Genomic DNA, 27,974 nt, shown 5'->3' with positions numbered 1-27,974 from the left:
TTCAATAGGCTGCTCTGGGATGGCTGGACTCAGAGGGACACGTGTGAGGGTACAGAGGGTGTGGGATATCAGGGAAGGGCACCAGTGTCTCTGCTCCTGCACTGCTCTGGCCTCTTCGCTTCTCAGAACTCTCCCTTCACAGGGAGCCAGACTCCCACCTGTGCTGGGAGTGTTTTGCCAACACCTCTGCAGCCTTTCCCATGCAGTTTGGGGCTGTGCATATTTCTCCACCCCATCTGTCTGCACCCAGAGCAGCACTGTTGTGGTGGGTTCCCATGGGAGCCATTGCCACAAAGTCTCTCCTCGTCCCCTGCTCTGCAATTTGTTATGAGAGACTCATAATCCCAGACGAGGCTGGGTTGGAAGAGACCTCAAAGCCCATCTTAGCACACCTGTCCTGCCAGGGACACTTTCCACTACCCCAGGTTAGTCCAAGCCCTGTCCAAGCTGGCCTTTGACACTTCCAGGGATCCAGGGGCAGCCACAGAGGCTCTGGGCTGAGAGAAGCTGAATGCTCCAGAGCTCCTGATGGCAGTGGCCATGGACAGGATTGTAAAACAGTTCTTGCTGAAGTCTTATAAACTCCTTTTTATCTGTGGAAAAGCTACAGTAAGGTCTCCCTAGAGAATCCTCTTGTCCACATGAACACCCCCAGCTGTCCCAGCCTGGCTCCAGAGCAGAGGGGCTCCAGCCCTCAGAGCAGCTCTGTGGCCTCCCCTGGGCTCGCTCCAGCAGCTCCACATCCTTCCCGAGCTGGAAGCCAGGGCTGGGGCAGCTCTGCAGGTGGGGTCTCAGCTGAGCAGGGCACAGGGGCAGAATCCCCCCCTGCCCTGCTGCCCACCCTGGGGGATCAGCCCAGCACAGGGGGGTTCTGGGCTGCCAGAGCTCGGGGCTGGGGCACGCTGGGCTTCTCATCCACCAACCCCACCATGTCCTTCTCCCCAGGGCTGCTCTCTGTCCATTCTCCAACCCTGCACGTCTATTTTAATTTAGAGGAAAACGTTCAGCAGAACAAAATAGCGCCGAAGCATCTGGGAAGGGCTCTCAGGGCCCCGGAGGATCCCTCCCCCGGCGGTGGATGCGGCTCCGGGGCACCAGCAGGCGGTGCCGGCGCTGTCGGGGCCGTCCGGCCGCGCCGTCCCCGCCCGAGACATCAGAGCCGCCGCCGCCCCGCGACCCGCCCTGCCCCGCCGGCGACAAAAGCGCCGAGCGCCGCCGGCCCAGCGCGGCTCCCGGCACCGAACCCCGCACCGACTCCGGATCTGACACCGACCCCGCGTTTGACACCGACACCGTCCCCGGCCCGGCCGCAGGTGGGTGCGGGACGGAGGCGGCCGCCGGGTCCCGCCGGGCGCAGCGGAGCCGCCTCCCCTCCCGTGCCGGGGCTGCCGCTCCCGCAGCCCGGAGCTGCCCCATCCTCCCTCCATGCCCCGAGGATGCGGGCCGCAGCGGGGAGGCGCGGGGCTGGGGAGGGGCACGGCCCCGCCGTGTGCCCGCGGGGTGGGCAGCGGAGCGGCGGGACCCCCGAGGCTGCCGCCGGTGCCGGAGCAGCCGCGCACATGGCGGGATGCGGAAGCCCAAGCTCTTGCATCAGATCGACTGAACTGAGTAAAGCTAATTTCCAGGGAGGCTGGGGCAGCTCGGCTGTGGGCTCAGGGCGGTTCGCAGAGGAGATTTGCAGTGTTGTGCTCCAGGCTGGGCACAGCTCCAGGTGCTGCTTTTCAACCTCAGAGCCCTCAGCCCGTGGGACAGGGTTCAGGAGCACTGGGCAAAAGCCCTGGATTCTGCCAAGTCCCTGTATCAGATCTTCTGCTTCTCCCTGCACGAGAAAGGTCCAGTGCTGAAATAGTGTGAGGGGTGAGGCTGCTCCTCCTGGCTCTACAGCTTGGGAAGGGTGAGAGGAGAGGCCCTGCAAGGAGCAACTGTGGACTGTGGTCATTTGGTGTGCTCCTGCTGGAGCAGAGGAGCCTGAGGTCAGAGCTCCTCGGGGTCTGCAGCTTCCTCCCGAGGGGCAGCAGAGGGACAGCTCCGATTTCTGCTCTGTGAGATGGGACAGGACCCAAGGAAATGGCTGGAGCTGTGTCAGGGGAGATTTAGGCTGGATATCAGGAAAGTTTCTTCCCCCAGAGGGTGCTGGCACTGCCCAGGCTGCCCAGGGAATGGGCACAGCCCCGAGGCTGCCAGAGCTCCAGGAGTGTTTGGACAGCACTGCCAGGGATGCCCAGGGTGGGATTGTTGGGGTGTCTGTGCAGCGGCAGGGGTTGGTTGTGATCCTTGTGGATCAACTCCAGCTCGGGATGTTCAGTTATTCTGCTGGGGGTGAGGCTGGCAAAGTGCAGTGGGCTCTGGGGAGGATTCAGCCCTTCCCAAGGAGCTCAGGGCTGTGCTGCTCCAGTGGGTCATGGGCTCTGTGCCAGCCTCTGCTGTCCCCTGGATCAGGAGCTCTCCAGGCAGGATGGCAGTGCCTGAGAGCATCTGAGCTCAGCTCCCTGCTCCTGGAAGGCAGCACCAAGCGGGGAGGATGCAACCAACTGGGGCATTTCAGGGCTTGGGGAAGCTCAAGTGGGCTCAATCCAGTGATGGATCTTGATTCCTGTGGCAGTCAGGAGCTTTTCTTAGCACCCCTGAAAATGCTGTTGCTTTTGTTCTGGATCAAGTTGGGATTTTCATGGAGGACCCTGCTTCCAAGGAGACACAGTCTTAAGCTGCGCCAAGAGAAACAGAGGTTGGATATTAGGAAAAAGTTTTTTATGAAAGAGTGATCAAGTAGTGGAAAGGCCTGCCCGGGGAGGTGGTGGAGTCACCATCCCTGGATGTGTTTAAAAGGAGACTGGATGTGGCACTCAGTGCCATGGTTTAGTTGAGGTGTTAGGGCATGGGTTGGACTCGATGATCTTGAAGGTCTCTTCCAACCTGAATGATTCTGTGAATTCTGTGAATTCTTTGTAAGCCAAGCTTGGGAGCTGTGTGCGCAGGCAGAGGCCCATGGCTGCACCAGTGGCTCAACTCTGTGCTGGCCTCTCTCAGGCCCCTGCTCTGCAAAGCCAACCTGAGGCTGCCTTGGTGGCAGAATGATTTGATTTGATTGCTGCTGGAGTCAAACCTGACTGCTCTTGGAGTCATAGAGTAGATGAGCCACATGTGAGCATCACTTTCGAGCTCAGAGTCTCTTGACTTTCTTTTCTCCTATCCCAGCAAAGTCCTCAGAGGTGTCTGATGTGATCCAGCTGCATCTCCTGGGGCAGTTCTGTGATTTCTCCCTGGTAATTCCCAGTGGTTTTCCATGCCTCTGAGCTCACCAGCCTCAGGTCCCCATTCTCTTGCTCACCAGTTCAACATCACTGGATCACACATGTCCTTGTTTACACTGTTGGTGGCCCAGAGTCTGCTCAAATCAGTGCTGCTCCCAGCTCATGACACAGCAGGGGACAAGGGGACAGTTCTAGCTCACCCCTTGTAGAACTATTCCCACCTGTGCCCAGGTGATGGGGAAGCTGCTCTGTGACAGTTCCTGTGTGCCTGGGGCAGAGTCCCACGGGTCTGACTGCAGGTCCCGATGCTGAACCCCTGGTGCCATGTTCTGGGGCTTTCCCAGGGGATGTTCCCTGGTCTATCCCTGGGAGCTGGTTCCTCTCTGCCTACCTCTCACCTGTCTGGGTCCCTCTTGCTTCACATTTCTGCCCATTTTATGGCCGTGCCAGCTGCTCTCTGAACTGGAAGGCACTACTCAGATCCCTGGGCTTGGGGCTCCTGCTATGGCTTCCTCCCCTTTGACTCTTCCCTTTGCCAGGACATGGATTAATTCTGCCTGGACTGCTGTGAACGTGCTTAGAAGTGAATTTGTGCAGCACTGATGGTGCTCTTCTGTCATTCACTCGTTTTAATGCTCTCATTTGGAAAAAAAGAACTTTTTGTATGGGTCAGTATGAGTCTGCTGTTCCTCAGTGATCTCCAAACACAAAGTGATTGCTCTGCAATTAATTACTCTAGGATTTTAGTAGGGCACAGACATGGGAAGATTTTTCAGCTATTGCAGAGAGTTGGATGGTTGAGCTGACGTCTTGGTGGCTGCAGGGATGTTCCTCAGAGGACAGCTGGGACCTGCCCTACCTTGAGTGCTCCCATGGCCATGGAGCTGCACCCACACAGCCACAGGCGCTGCTCCAGCTCCAGCAGTTCCCACCCAGCTGCCCTCAGGGTGGCAGGGTGGAGGGTGTCAGCTCTGAGGGCAGTGACAGGGGCACACTGACCTTTCAACCCACTCGAAAAAGAGGATGACTGTGTTTCTGCTGCCTGAGGGCTGCATCAGCTCACTGCTTCCTCTTACAGCCAGTGATCACCTCCCAGAGCACCAGCACATACTGGTTCCATACTGGTTTATGCCTGGTTGTTCAGTGTAGCTTACGCTGCTCCCAGACTGGTACAACACAGCACCTCTGAAATGCACGTGAGTCTGAGCCTGGATTTCATAAAACCACAGACAGGGCTGGGTTGGAAGGATCTCAAAGGTTATCCAGGGCCACCCCCTGCTATAGGCAGGGGCAACTTCCACTAACTGTGATTGCTCCAAGCTCCATCCAAGCTGGTCTTTGCTGGAGAGCTGGACTGCTGCAACATGAGACTCTGGACTTAGGGTTAATCTCCAGCAAGTGTCAGCCTTGGGTGGCTCTGCACAAGCCTCCCCTTGTCTGTGCTCCCCACAGTGCAGCTACTGCTAAAGGATGGGGTCTTGGTTTGGGGGCCTCTTCCCTTATCTGCAGTGAATAGTGGAGTGGTTCCAGGACCAAGCCCTGCTTGGCATTGAGAGTGGTGTTTGTAGGGCTCTGGATATGTTTGCTGGGAGTTGTGGAGCTGTAGGAGGAAGGAGAATAATCTTGGTTTTTTTGGCAGCCTCTTGCCTGTGCTCAGTGAGGTCACTGGCTGTAAGATTGTCACCTCCTGTTCCTTATTTTGCATGGCACCCAGAGTGACTTGGAGAAGTGTGACTGTGGTCACCAAGTGTTGCAATTGGGCAAAATATGCAAAGTATTCTGAAAATAAGGATGAAGGGATTGTAAACACTCTGACATATCTTAAAGTGGCCATTACTTGGAACTGGGGAAAGGATCTGTCGGAATGGCATTTGTGAGGCCAGGCTGGTCAGGTCCATGTGCCCAGAGCAGGGTTTTCCTATTCCTTTTTTTGCTGCTGATGAAAGCCTGTAGCACAGATTTGGTCTCTGTGTGGCCTGCTGGGCCCACAGCATGTGGGGGGGGGCATGTTGTGGACTAACAGGGAATTCACAGCAATTTAAATCTTATCTCAGGTTTTCTGTGTGTCTGGCTGTGAGCCCTCACATGGATCCCCAGGACAAAATGATTTCCATGGTCTCTCCCGTCAGAAAATCCATCCTTATGTGTGCCAGGAGGTTTTGCTGGGATGTGGTTTTGCTGGGGCTGTGTTTGTGCTTCATGGTGAGAGTCACCTGCTCAAATCACCTGGTGGCATAATTTAAACTGAGTGGAGGCACCTGCACCTTTCCCATGGTGGATTGATTGAGGAAAATCAGCAGCAGCAAAAGGGCTGGCACTCCTTTTGTGGCAAATGCCAGGTGAGGTTCACCCAGAAGCAGTTTTTATCCTCCCTTAGGTTTCCAGGCAGCTCAGGAGAAGGTGTCCTCACTGCTGATCTCTTGGTTTGAGCAGGGTAGCCCTGATGTTCAGGACAAACAACACCTCTTCCTTCACTGCTGCTGCTCTGAGGGGAACAAAATGTGCTGTGGAGGCAAAGGGGAGCAGCTGGTCCCAAAGTATGGGATGCACTTGTGGAGTCCTCTGGAGCAGGGAGGGCTGGCAAGAGGCTGCCCCCAAAACCAGGGCTGGGGAATGCCAGAAATGGGGTCTGCCAGCTGGAAAGGGATGGGGGCTGGAAAGGGATGGGGGACCGAGAAGAATTGTAGCCAGTGATGTGTCATTCCTGACATGGGATCTGACACAGGGGCTGGTGGGTTCCCATGCCATGCAGGCTCAGGGGGTGCTGCTGGATGTTTCTGCCCTCCAAGGAAACTCCTGAAGCGGGTACTGCCGTCCTCCTGATGGAGGGGAAAAACCAGGCTGTGAAGAGAAACAGCCTGTGTCCTTTTAAGGCAATCCAAAGGTCGGGACTGGAAGAATGAGGCTGAAAGGGAGGGGTTTGGCACAATGGGAAGCCCAGCCTGCAGAGCCTTTCCAAGAGACTTCCCAGCTGCTGTGATCACACCCCAAACACAGCTCCTGGGAGGCAGCACAGCCCCCCAGCCCCTGCTCCTCCCCTTCTCTGTCTGTCTGTCTGTCCTGCATTGAGACCCTCTAGGCATCTGGTGGGAGGTGTGACCAGGATAAAGTGGGGTCAGCAGGTCAGTTCTGAGCCCTGTGCTGACCCCTGCCCTGGTAACCAGGCGGGGATCAGTTTCCATTTTCCTGACAAAATACTCTGACAGAGGAAAGATCTTGACTTCCCCGTGGCCTGGGAGGTGCAGGGATCTTGCTGTGCCTGTGAGCCCTTCATGGTTCCCCTTCTCTGTTTGATGCAGTCCTGCTGGGTTTAGCACCCACCTCCCCAGCTGGGAGAGCCACTGGGATTGGAGACCCAGGGATGGGGCTTCAGCTGCCTGAGGTGACCCAGGATCTGCTGCAGGGGGGGTGCTCCAAGGCTTCTGGTGTGCCCCAGCAGACCCACGTCCCTTCGTCACCTCCACACAGCTGAGCTTAGGGAGGTGACAAGATCCTACACACTTGGTGGGCTGGCAAATCTTGTACTCTGAAAATGGGGTTTAGTTTTGGAGACCCCTGCCCTGCTTTAGCTGTTCAGGGGTCAGGAAGCACATGGTGATTTGTGCTGCCTGTCCCCGATGGGAGCAGGGTGGGGAATTACAGAGGTGTTGATGGAAAGAGGCCCCTGGAGACATCTCAAGCTGTAGCTTTTGTGCCTATTGACCTTGCTTGTATCATTGGGCCCCTCCAAAAAGTGTTTTATTGTCCTTGTAGCAACCCCTGCTGTTTGATCCTCCTTAGCTTCCTCTTGGCCACACTCAGTTAGCCTGGCTCCCTCAGAATCTCCTTGCAGGACTTTGTTGTGTGAATGTCTCAAAGTTTATGTTGACCTGGTCTTCCCCAGTGTCAGGGTCCCTCTGGGCTGGAGCTCTGCTGCTCGGGTAAGCAACTCACAGTATTTTGGGGTTTTCTGCAAATCTAGGGGCCTCTTGATGGCGTCTCATCAGACACAGTTTCGGAATGAGAAGAGAAGTAGAAGCATTTATAGCCTGCTGAGGAGCTGGATGGTGGCTTAGGCTGGTGCTCAGGTCTTTGCCCTGCACAGTCTTCTTGATTTCAGGTTCTCCAGGCTCCATGACTCTGCCTGCAGTCCTGGAGGAGACTGAGACACCGGAGCGCAGGGAGTGCCTGGAGGGGTTGGTCACGCAGCAGCTGATGGTGCTGTGGGACATGTGCCAGAGCCTGGGGTTAGTGGTGTCAGGGTCAGCTCGTGCCCTCGGGCAGCCCTGACTGTCCCCTGCCCTGCAGTGGCTGAGATGGAAAAGGTGGTCAGGGAGGAGAAGCTGGGACTGTGTCCGGGGCTGTGGCAGCTGTGCAGCACCAGGGCTCAGTCACAGTCACCCTGACCATGGCGTGAGGCCCAGGAGGGCTGTGACCTGAGAGGTGCCTGGGTGACTCTGTGGGTGCTTCCTCCCTTTTCCTGGCACTGAGGAGCTGGGAGGTCCCATGGCTCCAAGAAAGGGATTTCTGCTGCTCCTGGCAGACAGGACCAGTGGTCCCTGGGAGGCACTGACACTGCTGGGTGCTGGGTCCCTGAGTTCTAATGATGCTGCTCGTTGCCAGCCCTGCTGTCTGTGCCTGCTGCAAGCACTGTGGGTGCTCTCTGCACGTGTGGATGTAGGAAAGCTGCTGGAGCTCTGGCTACCCCATGCCGGCCCCACAGAGCCCTGCCCCTCTCCCTGACTCTGCTTTCCCCTGCAGGATGCCAAACTGGGGAGGAGGGAAGAAGTGTGGGGTGTGCCAGAAGGCCGTGTACTTCGCTGAGGAGGTGCAGTGCGAAGGCAACAGCTTCCACAAGTCCTGCTTTTTGTGCAGTGAGTACCACCCCTTCCTGACCCCCTCTCTGCTTCCTGGGCAAGGGCTTCTCAGGATGTCTCCAAATCCCAGTGTGGCAGGAGCACAGATCATCCCAGGACACGCTAGCTCAGCCAGCACCCACACAAAGACTTAGTCCATCCCTCCTCCAGGGAAAGGCCAGGCTGGGTCCTCTGCTCTGTCCCCAGATGTTAAGCATGAGACAGGGCCTCTCCCAGCAGTGGTGGCAGAAGGTGGCACATCCCATGCAATGCTTGGAGGTGGGGCTGGCTTCAGCCTTCCCAGTGGCTTTGCCACACTAAAAGGTAGTTGAGCCTGGGGAACTGGCATTGAATCTCCTCATGTCTGAAGGGATGATGGGAAGGAGATGTGGTCCTGTCCTGGCCCTTGTGCTGATGGAAAGCGTCCCGAGAAGTGCTGAAGCATCACCCCCACCCTGTCTGCAGATTGACTCTTACTGAGGGGGTCTCTGGTGTATGTTTGGACCCAAGTGTCACCTCTGGGGAAGGGCAGCAGAACAGAATCTGGCTGCAAGTGATCCACTGCCGAGCTCCCTTCCTCTGCCCCCTCTGCAGGGTCCTACAAATACTGCTGGGATCCTGCTGCAAGTCCTGACACCCTTCCCTGCCTTTGGGGATCCCAGGGCCGGTGGTGTTGCAGTGCTGAGAGCAGCTCCTTAAACCTGGGGAATCCAGAGGGGCTGTAGGACGTTTGATTAATAAGATGAGCAGTGTCAGATGAGCAGTACCTCTGCCTGTGTGGTACCAGATTACTGTCCTCTGTCCCTGGAGACTGTCACATATCAGAACCAGTTACTCTCCTGTGCCTACAGGAGATGGGGCATGGAGCAGCCTGGTCTAGTGGAAGGTGTCCCTGCCCATGACAGGGGTAGGACAAGATGAGTTTTAAGCTCCCTTCCCACCCAAAACTCTCTGGAATTGTGTGGACAGGAGCACACACTGCCTGTGTCTGCTGATGGCTCCTCGAGACGTTGCCTCTGCCACAGAGCAGCAGAAGTGCAAATCCAGGGTGGCCTTGCAGCAGGGCCCCACAGAGGTTTAATGTTCCCTCAGCTGGTCCCAGTGCCCTCGTCCCAATGTCACCATCCTGTCACAGCAGGGAGCACAGCTGGGATCTTTTCCATAGGGGCAGCAAGCAGAGGTGGGATCTGGAAACAAGGCACACTCTGGAACTGATCTCTTCCAGCAGGAAAACTCCAGTGGCCTCATGGGATGGTCCCTGTGATGTGCCTGTGTCTGCCCAGCCTGCCTGGGGCACAGCACGTACAGCTGGCTCCAGAGGGGACAGGGCAGAGGGGGGCTGCTGCTTGGTCTGTGCTCCCTGCAGTGTGCCCAGCAGCTCCCATTTGTGGGAGTTTCCAGGCTGCAAACGTGCTTTGGCTGGTGGGGCTCAGCAGGGGAGTTGTTGAGGCGTTTCCTGGGCAGGATGAGGGTGACAGTCTGGGTTTGTATGGCAGCTGCTGTGCAGAAGGAAGTCGTGTTTATTCTTTGGCCTCAGATAAGGAGGGTGGGGAATGTTGCTCTCACCCCTTGTGCACACAGCTGGTTTGCCAGAGAAAGCTGCTGCCATGGGATGCTGGCACTCAGAGAGCAGGGCAGGGCTCCAGGAGCCACGAAATGAGGCTAAAGGCATTTCTTCCAGGGGGGAACACACAGCCAGAGTGGGGAAGAAGGTCCCCTGTGTGTGATCATGGAAACAAGTGCCCAGGGAGTGGTCCTGGGCTCAGGGCTGCTGTCCCTGCACTTTGCAGGCATTTGTTATGCCACTCCACGTGTACCCAGCAGCTCTGCCTGTTCTGGCTGTGGCTCTCCTGCCAGGCTGTGGCTCGTGTGTCAGCCCACCCTGCTGCCCACTGTTCCCAGTCCGTGCCACAGGCTGTGGGTGGTGCTCCCGAGCTCCTGCATTCCCAGCCTGTTCCCCAGTGCTGCATTTGGGCCCCATCAAGGAACTTGAAGCCATTATCTTTAGGGAGAATAACAAATACTTCAAGCAGATCTGCCAAAAACATCATCTAAAAGGAGCCAAGCCTACCACAGTGCATTAGAGCTCAGGGAGCAGCTTGGTGATTGACTCCTGGTCGTGATCCAGCTGTCTGGGTAGCGCAGCAGAAATGAGCTGGAATGAACCCCATGGCCTTGGAAGGCAGAGGCAGCTCTTGTCTAATTGTTTTGCCGAGCAGCTCAGCTGCTCTTAGAAAAACAAAGGGTCCTTAACTCCTGAGTGCAGTGCACTGGAATTCCTGCAATGCACAAACCCGGGGGCTGGGTAAAAAAAAATTCTGTTGCCTCTCAAAGCTCTGTGAGTACAGATGAGGGACTGTGAAAGGTTGGGCTGGAGCTCCAAATCCATCCAGATCCCACCAACAACATTCACTGCTGCCCCGGGACAAAGCTCACACAAAACCCTTTAAAATGCCAGTGAAAGTGCCCGAATTCCTTCCTGATGGCCTGGCTGAGCAGTGTCACTCCAGGCAATGCAGAGACCCCAGGAGCAGCTTTGGAACCAGCTGCCTGCTCTGGTCTCTCCCAGCTGGGATCTGTTCTCCATCCCCAGCTCCTGCTGTGATGGGATTATGAGGCCAGGAGAGGACTCAGCCAGAGCCTCCTTAGATGGCAGGAGATGCTTCCCTTTCCTCCTCCTTGTCCCAGCAGAGGCACACAGGGTTCTCCTGGCTGTATTTAGTCATGGAAGGGCTGCCTTCTGCCCCTGCTCTGTTTGTGCTGCTCCAAGGGGAGAACTCTGCTCTGTTTGCATTCCTGTGATATTGGGAAAGGCCAAGAAGCTGCTGGAAGCCTCGACATTTAAGGCGTGGAAAGCAGGAGGGGGAGCTGTGGCAGCTGCAGCCGGATCTGTTTGGGGCTGGCTGCCAGCGCTGCAGACTCTGCCCTAGGAGTGGGATCCTGCATGGGCACGTGGGCACCGGGCATCACTGGAGTTTGGGTGCTGGTGGCCTCCTGCTGGCTGGGCACAGCATCTCAGGAAGGGCTGGGAAGGAATGGGGCAGCTGGGACAAGAGCTGGTGCTTCCAGGACCTTATGGGGGTTTATAAAAGAGAGGCAGAGTGACTTTGTACACAGGCAGATAATGACTGGGTAATGGGGGATGTTTTAAAACTTAAAGAGAAGCAATCTAGATTAGATATAAGGGAGGAAGTTAGATTAGATATAAGGAAGTAATTCTTTACTCAGAGGGTGGTGGGGCATCGCTTCTCAGAGAAGCTGTGGCTGCTCCATCCTTGGAAGTGTTCAAGACCAGGTTGGACAGGGCTTGCAACAACCTGGGATAGTGGAAAGTATCCATGGCAGAGAGTTGGAATCAGATAATATGAATTGAAGGTCTCTTCCAACCCAAACCAGTCTGTGATTCTATGGAAACCTGAAAATCAAGAGGAGGTCTGAGCCCAGCATCAAGCTCAAACTCTGGGTGAGCTCAGCACAGCCCCTGAGCCTGGCTGTCATCTCCTCCTGCCCATCTTACATCCCACATTGACCCCCCAGGGGCTCAACCACTGGCTGAGTTAGTGTTCCTCACCTGAGACCCCCCCATGCACACCCCCAAACCCAGGGCTGAGGTGTCAGGTGAGCCTTTGAGCTCTGGAGGGTGACTGTGCCCAATGTGTGAAGCCCTTGCAGTGCCTTGGGTGTTGCAATGGCCACAGGGCTGCTCTTGGATGGCTCTTGCTCCATCCAAACACCAGGAAAACCACACTTGCTCACTTTTCTTTGCCCCAAGTGCTTCCTGCTGTGGATTTGCAGTGGTCAAGGTGCGGGGCCAGGACATCCATCCTCAGGCCTGAGACTCCTGCAGTGATTCGTAGGGAAAATTCACCCCCATGGTTTAAGTGCAACTGCAGGAGAGCAGCACCCAGAGGGTTAAGACAGCTTTCCTTCCCTTCCCTTGGTATCAGCCTGTTGGCTTTGGTGGTTGCTTCCTTTTAAAGCCAGACACCTCTCTTGTTGTGATCCTTATCTGCCTGGTTTGCATGTGCTCCCTGCAGCTGGATGCTGGAGGCTTTCCCTGCTCCTTGAGAGCCGAGCTCTGCTGTCCCTGTGAGGGCTTGTTTTCCCCAGCTAATCAGTGAGCCCTGGTGGAGCAGGCTGATGCCACACCCTCCCCTCTGTTCTAGTGGTCTGTAAGAAGAATTTGGACAGCACCACTGTGGCCGTGCATGGTGAGGAGATCTACTGCAAGTCCTGCTACGGGAAGAAGTACGGCCCCAAGGGCTACGGCTACGGGCAGGGAGCAGGGACCCTGAGCACGGACAAGGGCGAGTCCCTGGGAATCAAATATGACGAGTGAGTTTGAGCCTTGTTTTTGACAGCTGGGGCTGTGGGCACCTTCTCCCCACACCTGTCCTGTGGTGCAGCCTGTGCTGAGCTCCCAGCAGTGTCCATGGGCTGCCTGGCCCCTCTGCCCTTCCAGGGAATCCCACTGAACCCTGTTTGGTGGGTGGAATGGGATGGGACATGTCCCCATTGCCTGAGCACACTGCCCACCCTCTCCCAGCACACAGCCCCCAGGCTGAACCTTCCATGGGGCTCACTGGTCTGAAGTTCCCTTATAAACTGGGCTGGGATTTGGAATCCCATAGTTCTTCCCTGCTCCACCTTGCATCCCTGATCGTAGCTCCCTGCCACCCACAGGGGCCAGCCCCACCGACCCCTGAACCCCAATGCAGCCAGGATGGCCCAGAAGGTGGGAGGAGCTGACGGGTGCCCCCGCTGTGGGCAGGCCGTGTACGCGGCTGAGAAGGTCATTGGAGCTGGGAAGGTAAGAGGGGATGGTGGGCAGGGGCGCTGGGATGGTGGGCACAGGGATGGTGGGCAGGGGCACAGGGATGGTGGGCACAGGGTCCTCCATGGCAGGGACACCTTCAGAGATGGCAGGGACACCTTCAGAGAGGGTCTGGACCTCCCCTCAGCCAGGGCTGGGCTTGGGTCCAGTGGCCATGTTCACCTGGAAGCCTGGCACCAAAAGGAGATCTTGGCATGTCTGGAAGCCAGGTTGTCCAAGCTGCAGCGCTCTCGCAGACTTGTAGATGGGGGAGAAAGACATTTTATGTTAAATATTTACAGCCCTGCTCAGCAGAGGCCACAGTGGACATCCTGCTGTGGATGTGCTGGGAGGGTGAGCAGTGACATGTGGCATGGCCAGTGTCCCTGTTAACTGAAAAGTGCCTCTTCGTCCCCTCTGTGCCACAGGCCAGGACGCTGTGGCCAGGATTTGGGGAAGGCAGTGAATTCCAGTGGTCAGCACTGGCCACAGGTCGGGCAGGGGGCTGGAGCTGTGGGCATGGGTTTGGTGAATGTTCCTGGGGCTGTTCTGGTGGTGGCTGGGCCAGCTCAGGGTTTGGTGTTAAGGCCACTATCACAGCCCTGGCACTCCCTGTGCCAAGGTCATCCCTTCACCAGGGTTCTGTGCACCCTGAGCTGTGACCTGGTCCCAGCCCAGCTCCTCTGCAAGGCCTGGGGACCCCTTCTGTCCTGTCAGCCCTGGGACCCCAGATGAGGTCCCTGCCTGGAGCTGCCCTCCCCACGAAGTCAGGCACATGCAGAGCTTGTCAGGGACACAGGGCCAGGCTACTAGGCTTTGTGCCATGGGGACAGGGTGGCCATGCTGGGACAGCCTCACTAGTGATGAGGTTTCACTCCCTGACCTGGCTGGGCTCTCTCCTCCTGGGGCTTTGTGCTTGTCCTGTGTCCCCCGAACAAGGAGAGGGGGTCAATAGAAAGGGCCCCTCAGCATCATCACCCCCCAGCTGGCTTGTGATGGACATGTTGAGGGTCAGCCCAGGGTCAGAAGCTGAATTTACCCTTAAAACCATGATCTGGGCTTCCTGGTCAGCTTCTGGCCCCAATGTTTACTGAGAACCAAAGTTGGTGAAGCAGTTACATTAAAGTAGACCCAGAGAGGATTCCAGAGCATGTATTTCATGTGCTAATGTTTGCTGGATGACTCCATGCAATACCTCCTCCTCCAGCCTGTGAATTTCACATTTTCTTCCAAAAAAGGTTTCATGTTTTCCCAAGTGTTTGTTTAAATTCCTCGGTGAGCAGTTCTGGCTACTTAAGGTCTGCCTGAAGGCTGTGAGCTCATTTATCTCCAGGGGACTGCTGGAACCATGGGGGGTTATTTTTAAACACTGTCTGGTTTTGGCATTTTTCCTCTCTGTTTGCTGCCTTCCTTGGAGCTGTTGTTGTGTGGGACAGTTGTCCCATCCCTGCTGCCACGCAGTTGTGGGTCTCAGCTGGACAATGGGGGGACTTATCTCACTGGTGAAGAGAGGGCAGTCCCCAAAGAGGGGGGGATTGCTCCTTACAAATTATTGTAGAAATTGCTGCACAAATGACTTAGAGTGTCGGGAAAAAGGTCTCCAAAACCAGATCAGCACAGGAGCAGTGCCTACACCTGATGTTTCCTCTCTGTATTTTCCCTGTGGGGCTGGGAGTGCTTTCCAGGGAAGAGCTTTTATTCCGTTCAGAGCTCTTTGCCAGCCCCTTTGGATCAGAAGCAGAGCAGGGAGCCTGGTTGGTACCAGAGCCTGGCTGTCCTGTCCCTGGGGTCTGACCGAGCTCTGCTCCTGTCCCACAGTCCTGGCACAAGTCCTGCTTCCGCTGTGCCAAGTGTGGCAAAAGCTTGGAGTCCACCACCCTGGCAGACAAAGATGGGGAGATCTACTGCAAAGGTGAGCCCACCTTCACTGCTGGCTTGTCCTGGGCTCTGAGGGGTGGGAGTGAAGATCCCTGTGCAGGGACCCAGAGGGGTTGAAGGCTGGGCAAGGGGTGGCCCAGCAGCTGCTTTCAGGGACAGACCGTGCCAGCCACAGAGCTGGAGAATTTCCTGCTGAGCCAGGGCCTCTGTTTGCCCAACAGATGTGGCAAACCTTGTCCTGTCCAGGCAGGGTGTGCCCCTTGGGGAGGACCCGCTCCTGTGCCAGCCTCACCTGTGTCTCCCTTCCGTCCTCTGCAGGTTGTTACGCCAAGAACTTCGGTCCCAAGGGCTTTGGCTTCGGGCAGGGCGCCGGGGCACTGATCCACTCACAGTGAGCCCCAGGGCTGAGCCCTGCTCTCGCCCGGGGCTCGTCCTGTGCTGCCCGCCCGCCCCACGCCGCAGTGAGTGCCCCACTGTCACCCCCAGCCACCGCTGCTTTGCAGCACCAGCCCCTCCCGCCCTGCCCCGGCGCTCCCCGGAGCCAGGGGCGTCCCAGCCTTGTCCCTGTGGGGTCCTGCTGGGGCAGGTGGCACGGGGGGGCCACTCCCTGCCACTGCAGAGAGGCCCCGGTGCCCCAGTCCTGCTCCGCGTTGCCCGTCCTGCCGGCTGCGTGCTCAGCGTGACACCGAGCAAGCAATAAAACATCGGAGACACCAGAGCTCACCGGGCCTGGCCCTGCCCCTGCCTCCTGTCTGCGGCTGAGGGTGGGCCCTGGGTGCCCTGGGCTGGGGGGTGTTTGCAGTCGTGGTTTGAAGTTCAAGCCCCATGGCGGGAATGTGTCGGTGCAGTTTGACCCGGCCCAGCTGTGGCCAGCTGAGCTCTGCAGCTCGGCTGGGATGGGCTCCCCCTCTGCTCCCACCAGGAATCAGCATGGAATGGTTTGGATTGGAGGAGACCTTAAAGCTCATCTTGTTCCACCTTCCACTAGCCCAGGCTGCTCCAGGCACTGTCATTGAAGACTTCCAGGAACCGGGATGACTGCTCCAAAAGCAGAGGTTGATGCTGGGAGGCCAGGGACAGCCCTTCTGGGGTGTGCTCACGCTCTCAAAACCCCAATCAGTGCTTTTAGGTGGCACCTCTCCAAGCAGGCGTGCCCAGCAGTGCCAAGTAATTAACAGCTTTTCACCTACTCCCTGCTTTTTTAGCAGCTTGTGGATCATTAAGCCTCCAGTTTGGCAGCTGCCCAGGTTTAATTGGTTTCCATCTAAACTCTTCACTCCCTTTCTGTGATTCTCCTGTTGGACTGGTGGGACAGACTCGGATCAGCCTTGCTGCAGCTTAGGGACTCCACAGACAATTGAGTTCTGGGGTTTTTAAAGTTATAAACATTGTGGTTGAGCAAATGAGATGGGGTGTGTTCTGAGAAGCACAACAGAGGCAGAAATCCTTTTTTGGGGCAGGACTGGGGCTCCTTTATCAACCTCAGTGCTTTCTCCAGTTCATCACACCTTCAGTTTTGCATGGTGTTTATGAAGTGGAGATGGGGAGTTGAGTCTTCACCATCTCCAAAAACCTCCCCTCTCTAGATTCTAGCAGGACCCCCTGCTCTGGGCTGTGTGGTGGCTGGGATGAGGGGTCTGGTGGCACTTGGTGTGGGACACAGATGGCCCAGGCTCTGGTAGGTTTGGGAGCTGCAGCACAGCAAGCTCAGTGCCTAAAGGGGCTCCAGGAGAGCTGGAGAGGGACTTGAGACAAGGGCCTGGAGGGATAGGACAAGGGGGATTGACTTCCCACTCCATAGGGCAGGGGTAGATGGGATACTGGGAATGAATTCTTGGCTGTGAGGGTGGTGAGGCCCTGGCACAGGGCCCAGAGCAGCTGTGGCTGCCTCTGGATCCCTGGAAGTGTCCAAGGCCAGGCTGGACAGGGCTTGGAGCAACCTGGGCTAGTGGAAGGTGTCCCTGCCCGTGGCAGAGGGTAGAACTGGATGGTTCTTAAGCTTTCAACCCAAACCAGTTGGTGGTTCTGCGAGATAGTGACATTTCACATGTGATGGACCCCAGAGAGGCCAATACTACTGGAAGCCTGGTCAAAGCCAGGAGGAAATCAGAGCATTTGGTGTCCACTCAGGTACAGGAGCCCTCTGAGGATGGAGGTCCAACCCCTGTGGATTTTGTCACAGCATTGTGCCACACAACCCTTGAAAGGGTTGTTTCATCACTGAAAGGATGGTTGGGCGCGGGCACAGCTGCCCAGGGCAAGGGTGGAGTCACCATCTCTGGGGGTGTTCAAAAGACCTGTGGGATGTGGCACGTGGGGATGGGGGTTATTGGTGATTGTGGCAGCTGGGGGAGTGGTTGGAATGGATGATCTTGTGACCTGGGAGGGCTTTTCCAGCATTAATGGTTCTGTGAATCCCTGATTGTGCCCCTGTGCCTGGTGTATTGTGTCCTTTTGCCAGGCAGGGTCCTGTCTACACAACCTTTCTACAGATAGTGGAAAATTGAAGTTCAACCTCCCCAAGCCCTCTTTTCTCCTACCTAGTGGGTCTCTGCTGAGCCCCAGCCCCAAAGGTCCCAGGTAAACCATGTCCCCCTGAGGGTTTGCCCTGGGTGCCACACGCCTGCTGACCCTGCACTGGTCACTCAGAGTGGCTTAGGGAGTGACAGAGACCACCATGGGGACACCAGGATGGGATCACGGGGGCTGCACATCCCAACAGAGGCATGAGGGGGGCTGGAGGAGGTGGTGGGACCAGAGGTGCTTTTGGGCATCTCCTGCCCGAGCTGCAGTGGGACAGCTCCAGCCATGCTACCTCTGCTGATCAGTGAGCACAGCAGGGCCTAGCCGGGATGTCTGCTCACCTGTGCCCAGGGGCTGTCCAGCTGCCCCTCGAGGCAGCAGAGCCACGCTGTGCCCGGCAGCTCCCACCCTTGGGGGCTGCAGCCTGGGAAAGGGGCTGTGGCACCAAACCTGCCCTGAAGGGACAAACCAGGGACTGGCTTGTGGCCGCACACCTGGAGCCTCCTGGTGATGGCTCCACTTGAGGGGTCAGACTGCGCCTCCAAGCCCTGTGGCCAATGGGGCTGTGGGAGGGGATGTCACCCTGTCACCCAGCTCTGTGGGGATGTCACCTGGGGGCAGGGCTGAGCCCGGCAGCCCCATGTGGATGGGATGAGCCATGGGCAGCCCATGGAGTAGAGCCCTTGGCTCACCCACAGCCTGGCACAGCAAGTCCTGCAGGGTTTGCTGCAGGGCAGGAGGTGCCATGTCCCCAGGGCAGCCTGGCAGGGTGAGAGCCCTGCCCCTGGTGTGTCTGGGAATGGACAGCTGGGGAGACAGGAGTGGAGAAGGACGTTGTCAAAGCTCCTTCACACCCAGGGCTGTGGGACCATCACCTTCCCTGGGTGGCTGGTGCCTGGAGAAGCAGTGACTGCAGAGGGCCGGGGGTCTCAGGCAGGGGCTGGCAGCCTTTGGCTCTCCCTCGGGCTGTGAGGATGGAGGTGGAACTGGATGATGAGCCAGAACTGCCCACGGACATCCCAGCTTACCAGAACAGTGACAGTCTCAAAACTACTCCCCCCGAGCTGCCAGGGCTCAGCGTCCCTGGAACCGAGCGTTACCCGTGCGTGGGAAATCAGCCTCGGTAGGGGAACCCACACTGCTCTGCTCCTTTCGAGGCGCTGGGGTGCTCCGGGTGACCTCCGGGGCCGCCTGACGTCAGGAGCCCGGCTCTCCCGGGACACCCGGGATCCCTGCCAGCGTGGCGAGGCTGGCCCCAGGGAGCACCAACCAGTTCCTGGCTCCGCCAGCCGCCCTGCCCTCTTAATGAGGGATAATGAGGTGCATCTCATCAGCGCTGCAGACTTGCCCCCTGGCCACGCCGGCTGCCGGCACAGCCCCCGGCAGGGACCGGCAGTGACGGAGGGGCTGGGGCAGGAGGGGACTCCAGCCGGGGGCCCTGCGGGGTTGGGGTCTGCGAGGGGGCTGGGGCAGGGTGGGCGCTGGGACAGCGGCTGCGTGCCGGGGAGCCAGGGGCTGATCCAGCCCCGTCAGTGACCCCACAATCCCGAGGGGATTTCTTCCCGTTGCAGACCTCTCCCGGGTGAAGGACCCACTCTCGGCGTTTGCAGGGGCGCATTCAGCTGCCCAGCCACCTGCGACCCGCCCTGGCAGCCCAGGGCCCGCACAAGTGCCCAGATGTGCCCCCCGGCAGCCCAGCCCGGCCCGGGGAGCGCTCGGTGCCCGGCGCTGGCACAGGAACAGACGGTGCTGCGGTGGCCGGGAACGAGACGGGCTGGAAAGGAGACAGGGTTTGGCTGCAGGGGGGGAGGATCAGGCAGGAGGACCGGGCTGCGCTGCCCCGGCCCCACTCCACGGCCCCTTCCCCTGTACAGGTCACACGGGGCTGGGGAATGCTGCTCCTTGCTGTGGGACAGCCTGGGGGCTTCAAACCCCCGTCTCAGGCCCTTTGAGGGATGGGAGCTCTGTGTGCTAAGGGGTGGCCCAGCACCCTTGAGTGAGTGGCTGGGGGGTGGGTGGCTGTCAGCAGTTGTCCCCATTGCTGCTGTCTGTTCTCTGCCTTTGTGTCTCCTCCTGGGCTGCACTCAGAGTCCCAAGAGCTGTGCCTGGCTGGTGCTGCAGGCACAGCCTACTGTCCCAGCTGGCACTGCACCCCAGAAGCCCTTGCCCTGGCACTGCAGTTCATTGTGCCTTCTTGGCTGGCACTGCAACCCCAGCCCCCCTTGCCCAGTGGCACTGCCCTCTCTAGCCCTGCCTGGCTGCACAGAGCGCCCTGCCCAGCCAGCCCTGTGTCCCACAGCCCACTGTCCCCACCAGCATTGCACCCTATAGCCCTGTGCCCCCAACAGCCCGTGCTGCACCCCCCAAGAGCTGCTCCTGCACCTCCAACATCTGTCCCCGCACCCCGGGCTGCCATGCAGAAGCCCCTGAGCCCTGCCCCATCCCACACCCTGCACCGCTGCCTTGCAGCCCCATCCCACACCCTGCACCGCTGCCATGCAGCCCCGTCCCACACCCTGCAGTGCTGCCATGCAGCCCCATCCCACACCCTGCACCGCTGCCTTGCAGCCCCATCCCACACCCTGCCTGTTCACACGAAGGCCCTGAGGCTACGCCTGCCCTCGGGCACCCCAAAAGCTCCTCCCGGGTGAAGCGGGGCTGCGCCGGGCCTGGTCGGGCTTCGCCTGGGCGTGAAGGGAGCCTGGGAGCAGGAGGGGCCAGGCGAGGCGGCAGGAATGCGAGTGGGAGAGCGGCCGGGCAAGTAGCGACAGCTCCAGCGAGCGCGGATCCCACACGCGGCTCGGGCAGGGAGCGGAGCCCGGCACGGCTGCGGCCGGAATGGGGCAGCCCGTGGTTCACCCCCTCTGAGAGCCGGGGCGCAGGGCGGCGAGTCCGGGGCAGCACGGCCACGGCGGGTCCCGGCCCCGCGGAGCTCGGCTGGGATTCCCCCGGCGGGTAATGCCCGGCTGGGCCGGCGCAGGGTGCTGAGGATCCCGGGGGCCGAGCAGCCGTGATGACCCCCGAGAAGGTGCTGAGGGAGGGGGTGCTGGAGAAGCGGAGCGGGGGGCTGCTGCAGCTCTGGAAGAAGAAGCGGTGCCTGCTGACGGAGAAGGGGCTGCAGCTCTTCGAGCCCAAGGGCTCGCGGCGCAAGGAGCTGAGCTTTGCCCGCATGAAGGCCGTGGAGTGCGTGGAGTGGAAGGAGCGGCACATTTACTTCACGGTGGTGATGGACGACAGCCTCGAGATCGACTTCCGCTGCGCCCAGGAGGACCCGGGCTGGAACGCTGAGATCACCATGGGGCTCGTGCGCTTCAAGAACCAGCAGGCCATGCAGGAGGTGCGCGCCCGGCACAGCTGCCGAGCAGGTACCGCAGCCAGCGCGGCTCAGGGAGCAGGGCCCGGCCCTGGATGAGGTCCCTGCCCGCAGGTTCCCATCCCTCAGTGGTCTGGGGAATTGCAAAGGGGGTCCCGTGGGCTGGGGTGGGTCTGCAGGTTGATGTTCCCATGTCCCCCTGCACTGGCTGGGACGCCCCATGGGTTTGGTCTCTCTGTGTCCCTGGACAGGGACTTTCTAACATCCTCCCTCTGTCTGGGGTGGCCTGAGGGGTACAGGGCCCTTTGCTGTCCTGCACGTGGGATGGGGTGGGGATGGTGTGTGGCCCCAGTCCCTTCAGGATGCCCCATGTCCCAGCGCTGGCCGAGTGGGTGACAGGAGCCTTCTCTCTGCAGTGGTGCAGCTGGACACAGCCCCGGTGGGACAGCCCAGGCAATCGCAGCTTCCTAGGAGTCGGATGGAGATGGCCCTCGGCTCGGCGGGTGCTGGGGAGAACGGGATCCCTGCGGGCAAGTGAGGTCACCGCTGTGCAGCCCGGGGATGGGGACAGTGGCCACGGGGAGGCTGGTGCTGGCGCTGGCTCCCCCCTTGCCGGGGCAGGACAGAGGCACCACCACAAGAGCTGGGCTGGCACAGCCACCTCCTCTTGGCACAGCGGGCCAGAGGACACCGCAGGGCCATCACCTGACACTTCAGGCAAAGCAGGAGGTGACATCCTTGCCTGGGGCCCCACCACCCTTCATTCAGCTAACGTGTGCAGGACCTTGGTGCACAGGTGGGGACCCCAGGCCTCTCCTGCAGGACAGGGGATGGATGAGGCTGTGCCTGAAGGATCCGTGCCACAGGGAGCTCTGCCTGTGTGACAGTGACACTGGGACAGATGGATGTGGCTGGGTCCCGATTTTAAAAAGGGGCTGGAAAGCTGCTGCTGCAGCAGGGACTCCTCAGCAGGGCACTGAAAAGATGGTTTGGTGACACAGCTGTGCTGCTGGACATTGTCTCACCCTGGGATGTCCTTGGGATGTTGGGGAATGCTGGGGATCCCAATTCTGTGTACCAAAACACTTAACAGGACTTTCAGCTTCTTACCCTGGTGTTGGTTTGATTTGTGGGACCCCACAGGGCACGGGAGAGCACAAATCCCGCACAGAGCTTTGCCAGTCATGACCCCTAAACCAGCATCCCCGTCGGGCTCCGAAGCCCCCAGTGGCACCCCGAGGCTCCCAGATCACCAGTCCCGCTGCGCCCGTGTCCCCAGGGATTCCCACGGTGGTTTGGGTGCCGGTGACGCGGGAGCAGCGCTGTGGCTGTGCAGCAGGGAGGGATGGCCCTGCCCCGACAGGCAGCGCAGACAGCAGCGCCTGGAGCCAGCAGCGCGCTCCGCAAGCCGGAGCCTGAGCCCAGCCCGGGGCCGGAGGCGCTGCGGATCCTGCTGGAGATTTCCCGGCCGCGTGGGAACCACGGAGCGCGGTGTCCTTATTGCCCAGGCCAGGCAGCCTGCACCCCAGCCTGCACCCGTCTGTACCCCTGCACCCCAGTCTGCACCCCAGTCTGCACCCCCGCACCCCAGCCTGCACCCCAGCCTGCACCCCAGTCTGTACCCCAGTCTGTACACCTGCACCCCAGTCTGCACCCCAGCCTGCACCCTAGCGTGCACCCCAGTCTGTAGCCCTGCACCCCAGCTTACACCCCAGTCTGTACCCCAGTCTGCATCCAGCCTGCACTCCAGTCTGTGCCCCTGTACCCAGCCCGCACCCGTGGGGTCCCGTCCCCGTGCCGGGGCAGCACTGGGTGGCTTTGGGGACGGTGGCATGGCTGGAGCCTGCTCGCTGTGCAGGGCCACTCGTGCTGGCTCTGCAGGAGCAGGCACTGGGGCTTCCCCTCCTTGGCCAGCACCAGAGCTGTGTTTACTGAGACCTCCCCGGCTGGGGGTGCAGGGGGGCGGGGGCCAGGCCGGGGGCTGCAGATAGAGCCAGACCCAAACACTGCATGGATGGAGCTCTGCACCATCCCAGTGTCATGAAGGGACACGGGGCTCCAGGGATGGTGGGACCCTCCACAGGACATGCTTTAGGTGTGGTGGCCTGTGTGGACAAGCCCCAGACCAAGTCCCTGCACACGGGTCAGGAGGGAATGGGGTGGTCAGGAAGGTGCTGCTGCTTGCACAGCATTTCCAGGACAAGGAATACTGTCCTGGGGTTCCCCTTAAATCCCCAGCTCCCAGAGTCAGGGGATTCAGTGAGGCTCAGTCAAAGCCGTGTGAGCATCCCAAGCCTGTGCCATGGTGGGGAGCACCCAGTGCCAGGGGTTCCCAGTTACCGTTTTTATTCACTGTGACACCTTTTTTTCAATTTTTCTGCTCTCTTGCCCCCTGTAAACAGATATTTTTTTGTTTTCCAACTGCCAGCAAGGAACTGTCAGAGAAAATGATCAAGGAGGGTGTGTAAGCACCAGCCCTGGCCATGGTACATCCCTGGGCACTAATGATGAGGCAGCAGAGAGGCCACAGTACCCCAGAGCTGGGGAGAAATTCAGACAGTCAGTGCAGGGAGGGGACAATAAGAGAACACAAATCCCTGTGTCAGCGTTTCAGGTCCAGGCACGGGGGGAAGGCAAGCTTTTCCATCCTCATCCTGAGCCCTTCATCCAGGCCAACACACATGCAGGCTCCCTGCCTGAACCCCATATCCCCCAGGGACTTTAGAGCTCCCCAAGCCTCCAGGTCTGGGATTTTCTTCTGAGCAGACACCCACACCTGACCCATCCTCTGGCTGGATTCCCAGGCTGACCCTGGAGCAGGGGTCAGAGCCCAGCCAGCAGTGTGGGGGTGGAAGGTGTGTTGGCTTCCTCTCCCCTGGGAGGGCTGAATGTCCCTGCAGAGGAAAAGTCACCCCGAGACTGAAAAACAAATAAACAGCCCAGAGAGCCAGCCAGGGAGCGGAGTAGGGCCAGGGCCAGAGGCTGGAGCATCCCCAGCACCAGGGATGTGTGTGGCAGCCTGGAAAGCAGGAGGGGACCCACGGGAAGCATTTCTAATGTCCCTGGAGGTGGGGAAACTGAGGCACAACAGGGGGATGCAGAGTGGGTTTGCAGAGGGGCTTGTCAGCCCCTCCAGCATGCAGGCTCCTGTGGCCAGACCCCCCAGGCCTCCAGGGAGAGGAAAAGAGAGAGGTGCCCCGGAGCACCCGGAGTTCAAAGGCAGCAGCCTGAAAATCTGGCTCTGCTGCTCCCAGCCCATGGTGCCCCTGTTCCAGCGTCCCTCCCCACACTTCTCTGAGGGTGCCCCACTGCTGAGGCTGCTCTGGGGGGCTGCCCTGTGCCCCCCACCTTGGGCAGGGGCTCTGCCAGCACCCACAGGCACTGGCACCCTCCCTGCAGCACCATGGGGGTGCAGTGGGTGCAGAGGACAGGAGTTTTTCCATCTGATGACATCCCAGGTCTGGCTTTGGGATCAGTTTGGGGCTGGCTGGACACCCAGGGAGGGCCAGGGAGGGCAGTGGGGTCATGGTGCTGGGACAGGGAGGTGCAGCCTGATGGTGCCAATGCTTTTGTCACATGGGACCTCCTCCATCACCAAATGCCCTGCAGAGAGCCTGGCACTGCCCCGCTTCTCCTGGGATCATCCCTGAGCTTGTGGGTGGCTTCCCTTCAGATAAAAATGAAAAAAAAAAAAAAAATCCCAGCTGTAGCAAGTAGCATTCTGCTTTTTGGCTGTAGGTCAACTGTCCAGCTTCCTCCAGATGCTCCTAAAATGACTTCATTGTTGGCCACCCTTAATTACAATTCCTAAATCACTGGATTTTGGTTTGGGGCATGCCATCTGCCCAGACCTCTGCTGTCTGTGTGTCCATGCTGCAGGGAGCAGAGGCTGGGATGTCCCCAGCACTGCTGTGGGGAGCTTGGCCATCTCCACTGAATCCTCCTGCACGGGAGTGTAGGAAGAAATACCTGTCCTTGCAGCACAGCCCCTGGGGTGCTGAGGGGGTCAGGGCAGGGCCTGCAGGGATTGCACATTCATTCCCCAGCCACGGGTCCTGCTGCAGATCTTGGGCTCGGTGTCCCAGGGGGTTCAGAGCTGTGGCTGTGACATTCCCCAGCAGAAGAGCTGAGGTTGTGAGAGCTCAGGAAGGGCAAGGACTCACCAGGAAGAAACAAAATGAGGGCCCAGCCATTGCTGGAGCTGCAGGGGGAACAACCAGCACATACCAGCACCCGTCTGTCCCCCACTGTCCGTGAGCAGGAGCCACTGAGAAGCTCTGGGGGTGGGGGTGGCCCAGCCCAGACCAAAGTGGATACTGAGATGTGTCTCAGAGACAGAGGTAAAAATCTGAAAACACTCTGAAAATGTCCAAAAACTCTATCAGGGTCCCTGCCTGGGCCAGAAATTTTGGGTTATTTGGAATAGTCTTTTTTTTTTTTCTTTTTTTTTCTTTTTTTTTTTTTAATGCAGAATATTTTGCCTTAGGCTGGAAACCAGCCTGGACTTTGTGACACTAAAACTGATGTCGCTGCAGAGCCATGGCTGCCACTGGCACAGAACAGCCCAAATCCCTGTCCTGGTGAGAAGAGCCCACAGGATCAGCACTGGGAAGGTTTCATGTGTCACTGGCAAGGCCACTGAAAGTTTAAAGTTTTCAGCGCGTGGCTCCATTTCAATAATGTCCTTCCACTATCCCAAAGTAGGTAATTCCTGCTCATTTAACAAAGCCTTTTCCATGTGCCAGAGGCACGAGACAGGAGCCTGTGCTGTTCCTAAAGGGCCCCTTGGCTTTTGGGGAACCCTCCTCAGCTTTGGCACCTTCTGAAAACATTTCAGGCCTCCCCAAAGTATTCAAGCAGATAAAAACCATCTGGCCATGATATTTCTAGAAGTGGAAGGTGTTTCTTGCATTTTGGGATAATTGTCCTGCTTTGGCATCCAGTCCCAGAGCTGCCTCCAGTGGATTTGCCCTCTGTAGCCAAGTGGGGAGGGCGAGTCCCATGCCCAGGGATGGAGGGGCTGGCACGGGTACCCTCCTGAGCTGCACCAGGCCCAAGGGGGTCTCCAGAGCTTGGGGTTCCCAGAATGGGGGCTGGGACTGGAGCAGGACATGGAGCAGCACATCCCAAAGGGATGAGGAACCTCTGCCCTGCCAGGCAGTGGGCAATGGGGATGCCCTGGTGGGGCTGATGCAGTGGGGTGAAGATCAGTGGGGCAGATGAGCTGGGAGAGGTCTCTCAGCCCCAGGGGAATATTTGGGGTCTGGCCTGGGGCTGTGCTGGTTCCCAGGCCAGGCTGTGATGATTATCCAAATTCTGCCCCCTTTCCATCTTGGGGCAGCCCTTGGGTTTGGTGGGATTTGTTCACAGATGCAGCAGGGTGAGGAAATTCCCCACAGGGCTGCAGGAGGCATTGGCTCTTAGAGAAACATCCCAGGAGCTTCCACTGCACTGTCACCAATCCACAGAGCAGGGGGGACTGGCTGGGTTCCTCTGGCAGCTCAGGAGGGCTGAGAGCTGCTGGATGGTCTGCAGGAGAAACACCACGGGGAACCACTCCTCAGGACAAGTCCCATGGCCCTTCACCACTTCACTGCCACCTGAACCTGCAGCCTTGCAATCACCCGGCTTAGGGAGTGACCTCACTGTCCCCTGGTCCCTGAGCTGTCCCACAGAAGGAAACCTTCTCCCACACCATGGTGAGTCTGTGGGGCATCATCTATCCCAGTCCTGTGACAAGCTGGTGCAGCTGGGGGTCTCCTGTCACCCCCCAGTGCTGGACTGTGAGCATGGCAGTGAGGATGAGTCCCAAAGGACACCAGAGGCTCAGTCCCAAAGGACACCAGAGGCTCAGTTGTCCTTTCTAAGTCTGTCCTGGATCCTCTAGGAGCTGTTGGCTTTGTGAATTCCATCAAGGTTGATGGAATGAGGATGGTGGCTGGGAGAGGATGAGGACAGGATGGGTGGGAAGGTTCCAGAGGAACCCTCCAACATTGATTCAAGTCCATTTCTTCAGGGAGATTGGATTCATGTGGGTCAGCTGAACTGCTCACAGGAGTCAGGTACCTTTGCATTTGGAGTCCCAAGACCTTGAGGAGCCAGGGACCATTGGGTAGCTCTGGCAGCCCCTGCTGTGGGTGTGGGGCTGATGCACCAACACCCTCCAGAGACTTGGAAACTCCAGAGGGGGAAAATGCCTCTAAACACATGTCAGGGTGTCCACCTGTAAGACACTAAACACAGATGACCTGTAGATCCCAGGGACATCCAGGGACAAGCAGCTGTCCCTGGGGACCTGCTCCTGGCTGGGTCTGACCTCCCCATACAGCTCTCTGGGAATTTTCTGAATTTTCTGATGGCATCCATCTCCATGGCAGCCCATGGGAAACCCTTCCCTTCAACCGGTGGCTCCCAGTAATAGGGGAATATTTGATTTGTAGCAGCAGCAACAGCAGCAGCACATGGACAGATCACAGAATCATGGAATAGTCTGAGTTGGAAGGGACCCACAAGGATCATTGAGTCTAAAGTGAATGGGGATCAAACCCATGACCTGGGTGTTATTACCACCCAGCTCTGACCAACAGAGCCGATCCCAGATATATTTGTATTATTTTGCTCTGAATTTGCCCTCAGCTGCTTTACCCTGTAGATTTCCAGCCTGATCCTTCCCACCCTCAGCAGCTCAGAGTGGTGTCCAAGGCCCAGGTGGTACCTGACAAAACAACCAACCTGGAGGCAGCTCCCTGTGGTTTGTGAGCCAGGGATGGGGACTCAGAGCGTGCCCTCTGTGTCAGCTGGGGAGGAGGGATGGGACATCTCGGTCCCCTGCCAGTCCCTCTGTGCAGCCCCCATGGCAGAGCCGGGGCCCATGGAAAAAAACCCAAATCTAGGAGTCCTTGCCCCATCCCTCTCCTGCCCTTTCCTCCTCTCATTCCGGGTCCCAGCAGAGGATGAAACCTGAGACTGGAGCAGATGGCATCCGCAGCAGCCCCCGCCCCATCCCCGGAGCTGCGGGAATGCAGCGCCGTTGTCACAGGCTAATTTTGGCTCCTCTGTGCTCCAAAAACAATTCCAAGGCATCCGGGAGGAAAGATGCTGGAGGCCTGGCCCCGAGGGGGCTTTTCCTTATAAAGGTCTAATGGGGCTGGTTAAAGCCTCCTCCTCCTTCTCGGAGAGGCAGCAGATCCTCTGCGCTGGCGTTTGGACCAGGGAAGGGCTCTTGCAGGGTCGCGGGGGTGGGCTGGATGCAGGGGGATTTCTCGCCTGCCCACTGGGACTTGCTTGGTGCAATTCACACGAGCATGGCCTGCCACTGCCATTGCTACTGTCACCGATCTCCCGGCAGCTCCTGGGTGTCC

General features: G+C 58.6%; 2 protein-coding genes across 2 annotated transcripts; both read left to right on the top strand.

The window, feature by feature from the left end:
• The first annotated feature begins 1,157 nt into the window (after positions 1-1,157).
• CSRP1 (cysteine and glycine rich protein 1) lies at positions 1,158-15,612 on the top strand. Its single transcript, XM_064399086.1, has 6 exons — positions 1,158-1,313; positions 7,992-8,104; positions 12,253-12,421; positions 12,770-12,896; positions 14,718-14,811; positions 15,096-15,612. The coding sequence occupies exons 2-6, from the start codon at positions 7,993-7,995 to the stop codon at positions 15,170-15,172; spliced, it is 579 nt and encodes a 192-aa protein (XP_064255156.1). The 5' UTR covers positions 1,158-1,313; position 7,992; the 3' UTR covers positions 15,173-15,612.
• Positions 15,613-18,736: 3,124 nt separating this feature from the next.
• PHLDA3 (pleckstrin homology like domain family A member 3) lies at positions 18,737-21,722 on the top strand. Its single transcript, XM_064398984.1, has 2 exons — positions 18,737-20,665; positions 21,030-21,722. Exons 1-2 carry the CDS (start codon positions 20,314-20,316, stop codon positions 21,149-21,151), a joined length of 474 nt encoding a protein of 157 aa, XP_064255054.1. The 5' UTR covers positions 18,737-20,313; the 3' UTR covers positions 21,152-21,722.
• The last annotated feature ends 6,252 nt before the right edge of the window (positions 21,723-27,974 follow it).

The sequence above is a fragment of the Passer domesticus genome, chromosome 25 (genome assembly GCF_036417665.1).
Source record: "Passer domesticus isolate bPasDom1 chromosome 25, bPasDom1.hap1, whole genome shotgun sequence".
NCBI lineage: Eukaryota > Metazoa > Chordata > Aves > Passeriformes > Passeridae > Passer > Passer domesticus.
Note: the sequence above shows the minus strand (reverse complement) of the source record. Positions and strands in the feature narration are given on the sequence as shown.